The sequence below is a fragment of the Triturus cristatus genome, chromosome 4_1 (genome assembly GCF_964204655.1).
Source record: "Triturus cristatus chromosome 4_1, aTriCri1.1, whole genome shotgun sequence".
Taxonomy (NCBI): Eukaryota; Metazoa; Chordata; class Amphibia; order Caudata; family Salamandridae; genus Triturus; species Triturus cristatus.
Window position 1 is genome coordinate 306,898,688 of NC_140585.1, and position 16,895 is coordinate 306,915,582.

A 16,895-nucleotide genomic window follows, 5' to 3' on the forward strand; every position below is an offset into this window, starting at 1 on the left:
GTAGAGTGCAGATATTGTGTCCAGGTCATCTCGTGAGCTCTTATCTCCACCTTCTCAGCCGTTGCTGCTTTCTTTCTGCCCTTGGAGACTTTCAGGGCCCCATTCAGAGAACAAACTTAAGACAAAATCCTAAACTTAGTACCATTTTGGTATTCACAGAATGCACTTACTACTTCTGGTATTCACAGAATGAACTTACTACTTTTGCGATTCACAGAATAAACTTACTACTTTTGCTATTCACAGAATGGATTTACGACTCCTAACTTTACGTCCGCACTCGGGCCGGAAATTCCGGCCCGGAGGCGGAGCTTCCCGCCCGGAGGCGGGGCTTCCGGGCCGGAGGCGGAGCTTCCGGCCCGGAGGTGGGGATTCCGGCCAGTGGTGGAGATCCGCCACTGGCCGGAATCCCCACCTCCGGGCTGGAAGCTCCGCCTCCGGCCCGGAAGCCCCGCCTCTGGCCCGGAAGCCCCGCCTCTGGGCCGGAAGCTCCACCTCCGGGCCGGAATTTCCGGCCCGAGTGCGGACGTAAAGTTAGGAGTCGTAAATCTATTCTGTGAATAGCAAAAGTAGTACGTTTATTCTGTGAATCGCAAAAATAGTAAGTTCATTCTGTGAATACCAGAAGTAGTAAGTGCATTCTGTGAATACCAAAATGGTACTAAGTTTAGGATTTTGTCTTAAGTTTGTTCTGTGAATCGGGCCCATAGACACTAGAACTGTACGAAATCCCACAAAATTCAAACCCATACACTCCAGCAAGTGGCTTCAGTGAGAGCCTATGTATAGGATTAACTTCTGAGGGAAGGCGGTGTGGGAAATTAGATTGTAGGGCCGCTCCAAGACATATCTGCCTCTGTATGTTTGTCCGGCAAATTGCATGTATAATGGTTCAATTGCTAACCGCTGATTTTCAATACACCAATATCCTCTCTTCGTTTTCACAGACTCCCTGGTGAGGGTGAACCAATGCCAAAAGACACTGGCACCTGCCCTGCATACCTCAGGTTCATTGCCATTGGATTGTTTGGCCAAGTTACGGCCTCAGAGGATTTACTAGAGCCCTGGATAAATGGAGAAACAAGATGGCAAGCTCAGAAAGTCCTGGGAGAGATTCCACACCCAAGATTAGGAATGCTGCAAACTCCTGCAGAGGCCAATCGCTGCAGAGTACCCACACGTGTGAGAGACACTGAACTCAGACATTCAAGCCAGACATTACGCGCACGTGGAAATGACTCTACTACTGGGACTCTCTGATGAGGAGCTGTTTCCTCTTTATACATTTGTGATTGATTGATTGCTGAGTCCAGCCACCAGCAGGCACTAGGCCACTGCTGATGAGGTCTGTGTAGAGTGGACAAACCTGCCATGTGGTAAATCTTCACACTCTTTAGTGATTCCAGATCTATGTGAGAGCCGCAACTAACTGTGCCAGGTCTGGCGCTCACTGGACTAATGCATCCACTGCATGGATCCGCGTTTGACGCCATGGTCACAGGTTCGAACCCCGGCGTTTTGTCCTCCCGAAGTCCATACAGTATCATTGAGTTGGGTAACAGTAGAAATGAGCTGAGTGACAATAGATCTCTAGTATCTATCAGTGGCACCAAGTAAACCCTTGGAATACATATACAGATGGCATGCTATGTTAACACCAGCATCGGAATGGCCTATATGGCAATCAGGCACTACTTGGAGGGCTTGTCAGGCAGGCGGCACGCGGTACTTTTTTTGTCTGTTTGTTCGCCTGTTTTAAGGTCTGGTGGCACATTTCTTGGTGTGGATTTCCAAGAGATTACTACTAAACATTGCCTGCAGCAGGCACAAATGCATGCGGACTCCCATATCTAGCAAAACACTTATACAGCCAGTCTTTATTTGCAAATGTGGGCCACCTTTTTTGCTATCCGATTCGCTAATAGGGACTACTTTTATTTTGGTACCTGGGTGTATTCTCTGACTCAGTCCAACCCTGGTTAATACTTTTGTGACACTAACGTGCCTTCTTTAAGTGAATGCTAAATTATACAGACCAATAGCCCCAGAGTAGGCATTAAATAGGAAGGTTGAATTTCGGAGTAGTAGAGTCTTGTCTTCAACAAGTTGTACAGTCAAGTGCACTGATGCTCCTCTTCAGGGTGCTGCGGCGGAGCTAGAGGCCAGGCATCGAGCAGGCTTTCTGCTACTCAGCGTCTTAGTGTGTTTATGGGGAAGATGAAACATATTTAGGTGATAAGAACCGGGCATGAGCAGGGCCACTGGAATTACGAAATTGTGCGGCCACAGCGATTTTCACATAATTATAGATTTGCCGCATTTGCCACATAATCCATCATCTGCCACATAATCTGCAGATTTTAACAAAAACATTTCTGTTTCTAGCTTTAACAGTTCAAAAATTACTAAAAATGCAGCGACACATGTTGCCGCTCAGTGCAACCAATGCCCAGACAGTGTTACCAAGTTTAAAATTGACGAAATATGAAGTAATACTATTACAAAATGTGGCACATTATGCTGCGTAATTTGGCTTTTCATGCCAAATAATTCTCTCAAATCTGCAGCATACTTTTGCCCTCTCCTACAGCATAATTCCAGTGGCCCTGAGAATGAGCACGTCAACAACGATTAATCAGGAGTATCAGGGCATGCACCAAATTATAGTGCTTCCCAGGGGCGGCTCTAGGCTCATGGGGGCCCTGTGCAGGGAGCGTAGGTAGGGGGCCCCGGAAGAGGGGGTCCGGGCAGGGCGGAGCTCAGGAAGGTGTTTCTCTGGTCCTGTTGGTCATTAAGATGTCCATGTTACAAATGACAGCGCCTGACCTGCAACCCCAAGAGAAACAGGGAGACAGTAGAACAGGTGTGACCTCATGCTCACTTGTTAAATAACACGATGGAAAAAACTTTGGCGCCCACCCGCTTCTCAGTTTACAGAAACCCCAAACTGGCAACCCCACTTAGATTATGTGAAAAGATGGTCGCAGTGTATACTTGCTCGCATGTTCCTCTGTTGCATCTACTTGCTCGTTGGAATTGTATGTCGGGGCAGTATTCTTTTAAAGCGATTCTTTTTATGTCCGCCATCTTCATTGTAAAGCACTGCTTCACACTGATGTTCAGCCCTATGTAATCCCCCAAATAAATAAATAAATGGAACTTGTACAGATGGCCTTCACTTATAGAATCTATACGCCCTCGGTTCCAGAGAAAAAACAAAACAAGATATTCGCATGAGTGCAACTAATTGAAAAGTCCATCCAACTTAGCATGCCTCAGTCGTTCATGTGCCAAATCCCTGCCAGGGGCCGCCACGAATATGTATTGTATCCGATTCCTCGTGGCGGCCCCTGGGGTTTGGCGGCCCTGTGCTGGTGCACAGCTTGCACATGCCTAAGGCCGGCCCTGTGCTTCCATTCACATCCACTAAAGGCCAGATTTTTATCTCAGACAATTAAAAACAATGCTGAATCAGCAACATCTTAATATGGCTGATGGTGGACTTTTAGGTGCAACGAACCCTTACCGCTGCCCTTTTAGTGAGGCGCAACTGCGGAGGATATCCCAGACATGTACTATGTTTTCTAGGAGATTACGTATATTGTTTCAATGTAGATAAAATGTTAGGCTTCTTATAAATGCAGAGTACTGATAATAACAACACCCAAAAATAAATCCTTCAAGTAAAATGTTTTTTACAAAATAGGTTGTGGTTACACACTTATGTTTTTCAATTCCCAGGTCTTGCTAAGAAAGAGGTAGACGTGCATAGAAGGACCCCGAGCATCGCCACCACTACTTTCTTACTTTGTCGCGCCTTCCTTTTCCTCCTCCTCTACCCTCCTTTCTACAGATACAGGTGTCCCCCATTATGCTGAAGTGGTCCACTGCCCGCTAGCAGCCATGGGATTAATGTGCCTGGAGGAGACCTCAGGAAGCCAGGCGAAGCAGCGCGCGCCGTGGCTGAGCTCGTTAACCTGCATGATAGCCTGGCCTGTCCCCAAGACTGCCCTTGAGTGATGAGGAAGCCAACGCTCTAGCGGGCGCGGGGCCGAAGTGCTGTTTCCTTTCAAGACAATATAACGCAGTGTCTCTGAGGGCCCATAGGGGTCACCCTTCTGCCGTTAATCAACTGTCTGAGTTTCACACTTGAGTGCAGCTGCGCCCCCTGCGGGAGAGTCTATACAACTACACAGCCTCCTTTGTGTAAACCCACCTGGGTACACACCAGCTCCTTTGACGTTCACTACCTACAAGCCTGCAGTACGACCTAGCGTCAAACAGCTTTGCACAGGCCCCCCATGTCTTCGCGGCAGTACACTGCACACATATATGGCTTCTGTCATGGATCCTTCCTTCTACAATGGTATTTGCTCATCCCACTATCTGTTAGAAAACCCTTCTGATTGGCTGCCATCAATGCTGAAAGTACCTTTGTTAGAAGAGGATTCTAAAATTGGAAGAGCGCGTCTATTTCCAGCCCCCATTTCGCTCTGTCTGCAAATAGCAGAGATCGGTCTGCAGCTGCGCCTATTTTAGGTTTTAAATGAATTTGCATGCGTAGGAAAATGTTTATTTCAACATCAATTGTGTTTCTATTTGTCTGCCTTTGGAGGTGTAAAGGAAACGCCTAGGGAGTCATAAATTGTATGCCACTTTGCAATAGGGAATGGCGCGCTGATTAGCATACATTTGAATTCAGGAGCGGCGGGTTGGCATGAATCGCAATTTCGACGGCTAATCCAGCGTTTAATACTGACTCTGGGGGACCCAAAACACTGCACGCGTAAAACCACTAGTGCTGTAGCCCAATACCCGACAGCTGTATTTATAGGTGAATGATGACTGTTGTAAAAAAATACAAATTTAATATAAACAAGAATATTCCACATGACCCAAGCGGACATCTCTGGGATTTAATTTCCTTACTACTTAGAAGTATATCTTTATGCTCCAATATTTAACATTAACATGCAGCCTCTACTTCTAAAGGTATGGAAGCTGGCAGGTACTTGTGGAGAGCAGTCGGTCCACCATCCCTTGCCCTACGGTAGCCTATAGCACTCAAGGACCCAGACATTGACCTGTGTCCATATCCATAGATTCCAGCAGGTAGGATCTTAGACTGAATCTAAGCAGAAACTCTTGGAAAGTGATAAGAGAATGCCAATTCCAACTGCGACTCTATCTGCAGAACTATACATTGACCAGGACACCTGGAGAACATACCACCACTACTAAAGCCACAGTAGCTACGCCTTAAAAATTGATAGATATCCCTGGCCCGAAGGATCTCTCATCAGAGTCCGATGCCGCCTACCCTTACATCCAGGTACACAGATGTGAGAAATACAGATCTAATGAACCGAGAGTCAATACTACAAGACAATGCTGTACATTGCAATGGAATAGAATGAAAAGGGTAATGCTCTTTTTCTGGGAAGAATTAAATGCTTTCTACAAGTATGAATCAATTAATCAAAGCAATTGATTACAGACCCTTCACTTGATGTAGCGCATCACAATGTCACAATACAATGGTATCAGCCGCACTATGAGTATATGGTATGCCTACATGCGGACGCTGGGTGGTGGACTTCTAAGGGATACCCTGCAAGGTTGCTGGGGTGGCACCGAATTACCCCATATACTGTGGACTCATAATTGGGAAGTTAATGCAATGGGAGTTGTATATTGGCATGCCCAGACGAGCGTTAGATGTTGATTGTACTGCTTTTTGAGTGATTTCAATGCAAATAAACATATTTACCCCCCCAAAAAAAAAACAATGGTATCAGCCGCGGCTGCTACAGGTAAGCGGTGGGGCCAGGTGAGGGGGGATTTCGAGAGACGACTACGAGGGAAAATGAAATAAATAATTAATTTTCCCTCAAAGTTGTCTCTCGAAATCCCCTCTCACCTGGCCTCACTGCCCCACCGCTTTTACCTTCAGCGGCCGCAGCTGAATGGTATATACGTTTTAGTGCGTACATGGGCAGGTGTTTGTGTTTTTATCAGCACTGCCACATCAGTGCCTTGTCCTCCTTCAATGCCCCTTCCTTGTTCTGCCAACCAACATACATCACTTAATCTTGTAAATGTGATTTTCATCATGGTCATAACTTCCGATAATCTGATATTTTCTGTAACATTAATTTCAGATCCATAACTGCAGAACATCCTTCCACACACTACACTACACGTACACAATCACTTCAGTAAATATTTTAAAATCACGACATTCAATGTTTTTTCATATTCATTAATTTACTGTGCCAGTCAACATGCATGTTGCACGTGTGATAACAACCCTAAGAACACGTAGGTTTCTTAAGTAATAATATATGAGCTACAGAAAATAATGTTAGTAGGTAGGTTAACATATGAAATCTAATATTGAAGAAATATGGTCCATAAATATGATTTTCTGACAGTGATATAGACATTACAAGCTTCGGATACCACTGGTGAACTAGTGTCCTCCCATACGTATACACGGCCTCGCGTGAGAGAGTACCTTACCAGACGTGAATAATAACATTTTCAGACATGGACAGTAATATGGAAGAAACAACGCCTTTCTGGACACTGATGACATAGGCAATGTCGATGGTGAAGTGTTGCCTTACCAGATAGGGATATTTCATTTATAAATCATTCTTTTTCAGAAAATATACATTATTATTGAAGAAACCATGCCTTTCTTGATACTGACAACATTCTACATTTCCTAAATGGTTATATAATGCAAAGGGTGAGAAATTACCTTTCCAGATGTATGCAGTATTTTCCATGTAGAAGCAACACAATTTCAGATGGCAGTCATATTCATATAGGGCCAATAAACAGCCATTTGTGCACAATGCCAATAGCCACTATCTTCCAAGAGGAACATCATTTTAACCACCAATCACTTTTTATATTTGTCTGAGTCAATTTTGTGCAGTTTATATCAACAATATGTACTATGCAACCTAATGACCCGCTTTCAACACATAAAACCATCTTTGAAAATTTGCCTATGCGATTTGTGTCTGCGATTCACGCACCAGTCATTCTTCAAAACATAGTGTGCACGTGTATGCAACTGGTTGCATATGACAACATCGAATACAAAAGCATTTAAATTCAAAAACAGACATTCCAAAACAGAGACTAGCAAAATCTTGAGCATACATAAATATCTCGATACAAAAATTCCACCTGGACCTCGGGTGTAGTAGGACTAGCGTTAGAGAATAGGACTAGAGTTAGAGAATAGGACTAGAGTTAGAGAATAGGACTAGAGTTAGAGAATAGGACTTGAGTTATAATACTAAATTAACCAAGTCCTCAAATGTGTGGAAATGGCGCAGGATTTGAGTAGAGTGTTAATTTTTGTCGGTACACATGTATGGGGCTTTGCTTACAGATAACAGCATCAGATGTCACCAATACACCAATGACACACAAGTCAACTTGAAAGTGTCCTACGCTTCAGAGGTCCAACGCCTCAAACACTACCTGCACCTCACCGAGGCCTGATGTCCAGCACCTGGCTGAAGCTCAACCCCGAAAACAGAATGTATGCTATTATGCAAGTCAACAGCGAGTCCAAACCTAGCTCAATTACATGAATGTGGATGGATTTAAACTACAATGTTCACCCAATAGCAAGTCACTTGAATTCACCCTGAACAAACCATCTCCAAAAACAGCTGTAAAATCTACAATTCTATCATGACTGCTACCCTCATCTATGTAGCTGACAAACTCACCACCTTCTTTGGCTGTTCCCACACTCGCAGTCAGGACACCAGCCTGGAGAGAAGTAGCACAAAAAGGAAACACAGTAACAGGCCTTCAAGTATGCAACCAGGGTCCGAAACAACCAACCTCCGGGGCAAGGGGCTTGTAAAGAAGCCCGACATCTTTGCCTTTGGCTACATTGGTGCTACATAAATTCCACATTAATGTATACATAGATTTAAAGTTCAGATTGGGGCCAAATCCATTTTGGAGTCTTTGTTTCTGCTAATATGTTTTTTATGGTCTGTGTTTTGACATGGAATGTCTGAAACCTCGTACACCACTATATGGAACCGATTCAAACATGGATCAGCCTATCTCCATACAACATACCGACCATTGTTACAATTGTACTTTGTTTTCTCCTCAAAGGTACACATGAGTCATCAGACCCACTCTGCCATGATTTAAGCTTTTCGAGTTTGGACATGTCTTCTCTATCGATGTCCTACACTATGTCCTTCTCAAGTAAAAAACAAGCTTAAAACCAATTCAGAATCAGGGCTTTTCGTCGAGCCGCAATGCTCTACATGAGGCCCTTGTGCCAAGTCACACTGGGCCCACAACAAGGTAGATGACTAATGCCACGTCGGACTAGAGTGAGGTCCGTGTTTAGAGATGCACTGGTATAAAGTAAACCCATGTTCATTGTCGTACTATTCTACGATGAAGGCTATGGGTAGAGATGCACTGGTATAAAGTAGACCCATGTTCATTGTCGTACTGTTCTACGATAAAGGCTATGGGTAGAGATGCACTGGTATAAAGTAGACCCATGTTCATTGTCGTACTGTTCTACGATGAAGGCTATGGGTAGAGATGCACTGGTATAAAGTAGACCCATGTTCATTGTCGTACTGTTCTACGATGAAGGCTATGGGTAGAGATGCACTGGTATAGAGTAGACCCATGTTCATTGTCGTACTGTTCTACGATGAAGGCTATGGGTAGAGATGCACTGGTATAGAGTAGACCCATGTTCATTGTCGTACTGTTCTACGATGAAGGCTATGGGTAGAGATGCACTGGTATAAAGTAGACCCATGTTCATTGTCGTACTGTTCTACGATGAAGTCTATGGGTAGAGATGCACTGGTATAGAGTAGACCCATGTTCATTGTCGTACTGTTCTACGATGAAGTCTATGGGTAGAGATGCACTGGTATAGAGTAGACCCATGTTCATTGTCGTACTGTTCTACGATGAAGGCTATGGGTAGAGATGCACTGGTATAGAGTAGACCCATGTTCATTGTCGTACTGTTCTACGATGAAGGCTATGGGTAGAGATACACTGGTATAAAGTAGACCCATGTTCATTGTCGTACTGTTCTACGATGAAGGCTATGGGTAGAGATGCACTGGTATAAAGTAGACCCATGTTCATTGTCGTACTGTTCTACGATGAAGGCTATGGGTAGAGATGCACTGGTATAAAGTAGACCCATGTTCATTGTCGTACTGTTCTACGATGAAGTCTATTGGTAGAGATGCACTGGTATAAAGTAGACCCATGTTCATTGTCGTACTGTTCTACGATGAAGGCTATGGGTAGAGATGCACTGGTATAAAGTAGACCCATGTTCATTGTCGTACTGTTCCACGATGAAGTCTATGGGTAGAGATGTACTGGTCGATAATTAAGTCCAAGGGGGGTGCTACGTAGGTATACAATAAAGTACAGGTGTAGATATGCTCTGGTATACATAGGCCCATATGCAGTGTCGTATTGTTCTACAGCGAGGTCTACAAGTATTGAAGAGCTGTTCTGCAATGAAGTCCATCGGCCTCTATCATGGGAGAAGCCAAGCTGGTAAGACGTTTCATCAGCGGTAGATGGTAGACCCACAGCTGCCATCAGTGGCCACTGAATGATAAATCCAACGATAGGAGTACATTGTCAGGACCGACAGGTGAGTCTTCCTAACATTCTGGGGTGTTTCCCAGCACGTGGGGGACACTATACTTAATTTACAGTGAAGGCCGGTCACCATTTCCATGGCAGCCTTTCACAAATCTACCTCTACCCGAAATTGTGGCCCAGTTTAGGGTACCAGTTCCACATCCATGAATGGAGAAGCTGCCACCGCATCTGTGTCAGACCTGGCGGTGGGGAGAGGTGCCTCTGTCAGTTGGGCATCCATCATTGATAGGACCCGAAAGAGGACAGCTCAGCCGCTGGAGCCATGGACAGAGGTTGAGGTGTTTTTCTGCACGATCTCCATTACCGTACCCTAAATTTGGCTGTATGCCTTCTCAAGAGGACGATATAATAGACTCAGTCAACTATTTAATTTTTTTCATTTCTGAAACCCCTTTGCCCAGTACCAGTGCCATAATGTAGAAAGAAAAGCCCAAAAGTGATGCACAAGCCTTGAGTGGGCCATGTGTCTCTCTCCTCCACTCTACTATGTTAACACCACTCTGCTGATTCAGTGCTTGGGAACATGCGCACTCTTTCATCTCTCTGTGCCACATATCTCTATTAGTGGCACAGAGAGATGAAATAATGCGCTCAGTATCACCCAGTGTGATCAACCCAACAGGAGGAAGCCGTGATTCAGCCAGCGGTGCCACAGTGGGCTGTGGACAGTTACTAGTCATAAACCCCAAAGACCACAGGAATTGGTGTTATGGGCAGCACGCCGGCACTCAGGGCCACAGTGTGTTTCCTGTCTCGCGGACAGGTCCGGAAGTAGCCTCAAGTCCACAGAGAGAACAAAGTATTCCATCTGGCTTTAATTAATGCAGAAGGCCTGCCAAGAATGTTAATTCTGAACAGCATCAGCTGCAGTGGTGAATAAGAAACCACAGATTCATTTTACTTGTCAAGCTCTTTGTCTCCATAAACAGCTAGAGTGCACTGTGCCATGTTAGGATGCCCACCCTTACTACCCCTCGCCATCACCGTGTGGGGCTGCTGTACTGTGTGGCAGCACAGAGGTGTCCTGCATAGATACAGCATAAACACAGCTCTGTGGACTCACAGCAGCTTAACAGCATAATAGAGAGGGGATGAAGGGGATGAGGTATGTGCAGTTCTCAGCACAGGACTGGCATGGGTCACCAGGTGCCTCCAGGGGGTGGGACAGGGGAGGGTCCTGCAGAATTAAAGGGACCTGACAGATGATATATGTGTCCATGCTTGTAATATAGATCTATAGATTTATACCATGCCAGTGAAAGTAAATGTGACCCAATAAAACACATTATTTATGAGATACTTACTAATAAACCTATATTAACACATTACCACAGTATAACTTAAAAGATGTGAGAACAAATTGCATAATGCGGCACAGGCTCTGTTCTAGAGTCACTTGGCAAAAGAAAACAACTGTTGCCATCCTCACAAGATCTCGGTCCTGTGATTTTAGCTCACGGGTGGACTCTAGCCACTTGTGTTCAGGTTCATATTACATATTTGTGTTTATAGCCGCTGCAGGTGAAGGAACAGCACAGCCTAATCCATACATGCAGGTCCCAGAGTGAACCATGCTGTTTATTTCCACTGTTGAGTGAGGTGAGGGCTCTCAGGACTCACTTCAAGGAATAATGGAGTTGAAAAGGCCTTCTCACTCTGAAATATTTACCAGCACTTTGCTAACCAGCCTTCTTCTAAGACATGCTATTCTCGAGGTCTCCACTTCTCTCCATCCTGGAAATACATGTGGACCAGTCACATTTTTTTTTCTACTCTTGATCTTTTGAATGCATGTGTTTAAAAAAAGTTTTCTACAAGAGTCAGGTGCTTCCCTATACAGTTGTGCTGTGGAAAACATTCCAGTTACTTTGACTCGCATCTTTAAAACTGGTTATTGGTGTCAGATGGCGGGTATTGCCTTAGCCAATGCTTATTTTAAATATTAACATGGATGTAACCAAGCAAAGTACTCCTTTTTCTGCTGCACATTTATCTTCCACTGTCTAGAATTGCACATGCCACAGCTGGATCACGTTGACTGGTACTACCATTTCAATGCTGTGGCATTGCTTTTTTTTGACAAACCAAAAAGTGATAATGTACCAGGTCTTCCTCACTTTGGCAGGGGGTGTCATATTTTCCCCACCACCCAGCTCCTGAGTTAATAAGGCAGCTCAGTGGGCTCGTGTGGAACTAAGCATTGACCAAGGCACATGTTAGGTCTTCCAGCACCCTTTTTTATTGGCACCTCAGCCACAGCCTCCACCCAGTGCCAGCCCCGCTTTGAAACCACCACTGTCTTTGGATGCAAGAACCCCTGCAGAGAGCGCTCCAAGACTGGAACTCAGACACACGGTCCATCGCTACAGCACCTCCAAGATACCACGGATGCTGAAAGGTCATGCGAGAGCCACAAGAGTTTGGTACCTTGGGTCGACACTCTTGAACGTGGCATTGTCTAACAATAAGAGTTGCTTCTCGGGTTGGGGGTTATCATGGAGATGCAGTACAGCTGCCACTACATGGCACACTTTTACCACAAACACAATGATGTGGCGCATACAGAGAAAAGGCATCATCACTGTTGCCGCTCCTCGACAGGACGCTGCATTGTGGCTGTTCGTCTCTTTTACATCTGCAACAAAAGCTACATTACTGTTGTACACTTACATGCAAAGGGACCAATTGTGGGTATATATTTGCAGAGAAAGTCACAGTGATAATGTATATATATTGTATAGCTGCAAAAAAAGGTGCACATTGCTGCTATTCACACTAGAAAAAGTTATAATGTTACAGCCCTTTATTGCTTTGCAGTGGTAGAAACAACAAACTTTTGCTGTGCCTGCACAGAACAAACTATGTTATTTTTGGTACATTAATGAGGAATAGATAACATCACATTAACTTAGCGTTTGTGCAGTGAAGCGAAAGCCTTCGATTGGCTGCTCCAGTCATGAAATGCATTGAGCAGTTTGAGAACAGTAGAGGCACCATGTAGAAGCCAAAGTGGTACAAAATGGCGGCTTGAAGGACACGTGGCTGTCTTTGACTAGATTTTGTCAATCTCGTCTATGGTATCAGCAAATTGCAGGTGAACAGAAGTCAAATGAAAAGCATTCCGGGTCAAAGGTAAAGGACACAGGAAGCAGTAACAGTTTAGTGCACCCATGAATCACAAGATGGCGCCAGTTTAAGGAAGCATCCATAACAAGCAAGCAGCGGAAAGGGCGGGAAGGCGGTCACTTACCAGGTTCGAATTGGTGGCGTTGGAATCATCCTCCGGAAACGGGATGTAGATCGCTAAGGCCACACAATTAGCAAAAATAGTTAGGAGAATAATAATTTCGAAGGGTCTGAGGAGAGGAGTTAAGGAAAATGCCTCGAATGACAGACACGTGCACGCTATAGAGAGAGAAGAAAGAACCCGGCATTTATTCATAAGAAGACCGCGTGCAGAAAGCATTCCAGGCCTCGCTTGACATGAAACATCTGCTCTGTTTTTTTCTCAAAGTGCTTTCAGACGTCCCAAGCCAAAATTCTTCCTAATATGTCAAGAGCAGTGCGAGCCGGTCGCGTGCCAGGGTAAACACAGATTTCTGAAAAGTTTTCTCCTGTGTTTATTTAGATTTTCGTCCTGCTTTATTTACTTGGCGCTGTTTGTTTCGATGCTATTTATACCGCCCAGGCCAGAGGCACTTTCCCTCGTGTATTGTTAAGCTGTGTTGTCCCTTTTTTTGTAAACAAGTATCTGCATTTCCATAAAAAAAGAGTCGATTTAAAAAAAATACTATTGCAGAAATTATTGGGCGGGCCTTAATTTGCCATTACCCCTTTGCAACACGAAAATCATAGACACGTTTATGTATTTATAAAGATTAGACCTAGCGGTAAAGCAAACAGCGTGGTACAAGGCGGCAGGGATACAAGCGAAGGAAGGACTTACAAGATACCCCTAGATAACACGGATGTATTTCACACAGTCAAGCTGACATGGGCAAATGCACCCAGGATGTACATGATGTCATGTGAAAGACAGGAATAAAAAAGTGCCAATTATGGCATGGCCTGAGGAGGTTACTGTCTTTCTCATCCCCTTTGAGAAGAAGAAAACCCTTCAGGGGCTTGTTCCCCCACGTACTTCAACTGGGCTTGTCATATATGTGTATGTATTTATACCTATAGTCTCCCCATAATGTATCACCCTGCAGCGCCCTCATATGTGACACTGCAGATGATCTGAGGGGAAAGCTCGGCCTGCGTGAAGATAAATAAAGATCTTTCATTGAGTTGAATAAGTAGAAGTGTTGGAAACATTGGCGTCCTTTAGACAGTCTCTAAAAAAGTATATATATAAATACACACACACACACACACACACACACACACACACACACACACACAAAGCTCTGCAGAGACATTATGAGCCTCTTATTATGATGAAGGAAGCCGTGTTTCAGAGGACCCAAAAATTATTTTTCATGGAACCTTGTGAAATGTGGGTTTATATGCCACTGGATTTTGTGCAGTAAAAGAGCCCAGAGTGTGTGAGTTCCCTCTCTCTCTCTCTCTCTCTCTCTCTCTCTCTCTCCCTCTCTCCGTGGTACGAAGGGTGTTGGTGTCTAAATTATTGATCAGCTCCATGTGGAAGTTGAAATCGCCTCACCTAGCGGCTTTTGATATTTGAGTGCAAGCAAAGCCAGAAGGTCCAACAACTTTGAACAAAAGTCTTTCTTGGTTCGATGTGGTGTCGGCCATGCTTCCAGATCCAATCTTAAAACTTACATCCTCTGCCCAGCAGAAGGTGTCTGAACTCAGGAGGAACCCGGAGAGGACGCACGATAAATAATCGCAACTCCACCTCCTGCTTTAATGCACTTGCCCTGCAAATAAATGTATAGCCAGGGGAATGGTGATCGCAATAGTAGGGTTGCATGCAGGGGCAAGCCATGTTTCTGTAACCAAGGGAACACCAGGTTCGCGGGAACTAATAATATCCCAGTGTTGGTCTTTGCTCTTTTTACCTTCACCCACCTGTTGTCTGAACCACTTTTTTTGTTGGCTTTTAGGACTCTGCACACTTTACCACTGCTAACCAGTACTAACGTGCTTCTACTCTCTCCTTTAAACATGGTGAAATTGACTTACACCCAATTGGCACATTTACTTACCTGTAAGTCCCTAGTCAAGTGGTACTACCTGCAAAGTAAATAATAGGGGGCTTGCAGCACTGATTATGTCACCCACTTAAGTAGCCCTTTAAACATGTCTCAGGCCTGCCATTGCAGACTTTGTGTAGTTTTAAACTGCCATTTGTACCCGGCTAAATCAACCTTTTGCCAGGCCCAAACCTTAATTTTTAATACATATAAGTCAACCATAGTGTTGGCCCTGAACAGCCTATTGGGCAGGGTGCAATGTATTTAATAAGTGGACATGTACTTTTGACTTTTACATGTCATGGTAGTGAAAAAGTCTAAAATGTGTTTTTTACTACTACAAGGCCTAACTCTCCCATAAAATAACATTGGGTTACCTTGTTATTTTCAACAAGTGATACCTTTCAATTAGGAGCAAGTAGGAGTGTCAAGTTTGGTGTCTAAAGAATTATTATTTAAAATCCTCTTTAATGGTTAAGTCAGATTTTAAGTCAAAATTCCTAAAATGCCACTTTTAGAAATTTGGTATTTTCTTGTCCTGACGCTTTGGTGTCTGCAGCCTGTATCCTGGGGAACATGACTAGCTATAGCTGGCAGTTAGTCATTCTGTATTGCTCCCAGACAGTCAGACAAAGGGGTAACAGGTATTGGCCGGATGGCAATCGCTGACTTGAATAGTGGGGGACGGAGCTGTCTCCTACCACACTTGCACATCACAAATGCTCTGCCTGAGCACACTCACAAAGGGTTTGACACTAGTCTTTTGTGGGCCAGGGCAGGGAGGCAGTAAATGCCAAACACCCCTGAGGGTGGAAACCTCCAGAACCTTCTCCTATTTGTAAGTAGGTACCAGGTATTAATAGTGGAGCATCAGGCCCAACTCTTCAGTACACCTCTGGACCTGTGGAAGGCTCAGAAGGACTATTGTGCTGCTCTGCAACAAGGACTGCTACTCTTCTGCCCTGCTACCTTAGTGAAGGACTGGACGTATATCTTGATGCCAGGACCACCATCTAAGGGAAAGTTTGCTGGCCTCCTGATCAGAGCCTGATCAGAGCCTCTGGGACAGAAAGGTGTTCAACTATCTTGAACCCAGCACATGAACTCTACTTGCTGTGTGCCTTGCCCTCTAAGCGGAGGCACCCGAGTCCTGGACCTTTGAAAGTGAGCCTGAAGGTGCTCTGTCAGCCCAGTTATGGCTCTTTGGGCAGAACCGATGCAGCACAACGCATCTCCTCCCAGCTCTGCTGAATCTTTAAAACTGCATATTTCGGTTTTGCTGGATTTTTGTTATTTTGGTTTCAAATAATTTATTAAATCTTACTCTATTTTTCTTAACTGGTGTGGGAGTTTTCTTGTGCGGTGTTTTCACTTTATTAATGTTTGAAGTGCTGCATTGTTGCTTTACACATTGCCTCTAAGTTAAGCCTGACTGCTTCTGCACCAAGCTAATAGAGGGTTAATCACAGGTTAATTTGGGGTTGCTTGTGAGCAGTGGTGGCTGGTAGGGAATGGGGTTGAAAAAAAAAAACTATTTTAGAAAAACACTTACCTCTTCGGCCGGCGTGCCTCTCCTCCGCTTCCCTTCCGATGAGTCCCAGACCGGAAGCAGGAGGCCCACAGGCTCCCCTAGCCAATCACAATGCTGCAATGTAGCATTGTGATTGGTCTGAGCGCCAGTGTTCGGCGCTCAGACCGTCAGTGGAGCCTGGGCATGTTCCCCACTAGGCTGTGCATTACAGCCTGATGGGGAACATGGCAAGTGCGCCTGACTGGCCGGCCCAAGATAGCTGACCAAATCATCATGCACACTTAGAGTTTGCCCACCACTCCTCCCCCTTTGAGCCCAGACCCACCCCCACCCCACCCTAATCTAGCCCCAGAGCTAAGAAAAATAAAATGATAATAACAATGTTATTTTTCCTTTTTTCACTGGTCTGAGAGCAGTGGGGAGACGCTCCTCCGCCTTAGTGGAGGAGCCAGCCCTGCTTGTGACTTCACACCAACAGAAATTGTGGTTGCTGC

The 16,895-nt window shown here is 44.8% G+C and overlaps 1 protein-coding gene across 1 annotated transcript in view; it reads right to left on the reverse strand.

Moving 5' to 3' along the window:
* CACNA1C (calcium voltage-gated channel subunit alpha1 C) overlaps positions 1–16,895 on the reverse strand; it is a 2,189,932-nt gene that overhangs the window by 1,460,427 nt on the left and 712,610 nt on the right. The window contains exon 3 of the mRNA XM_085652198.1: positions 12,962–13,065. Within this exon, the coding sequence (XP_085508324.1) occupies positions 12,962–13,065 (104 nt within the window). The remainder of the gene's footprint in view (positions 1–12,961; positions 13,066–16,895) is intronic.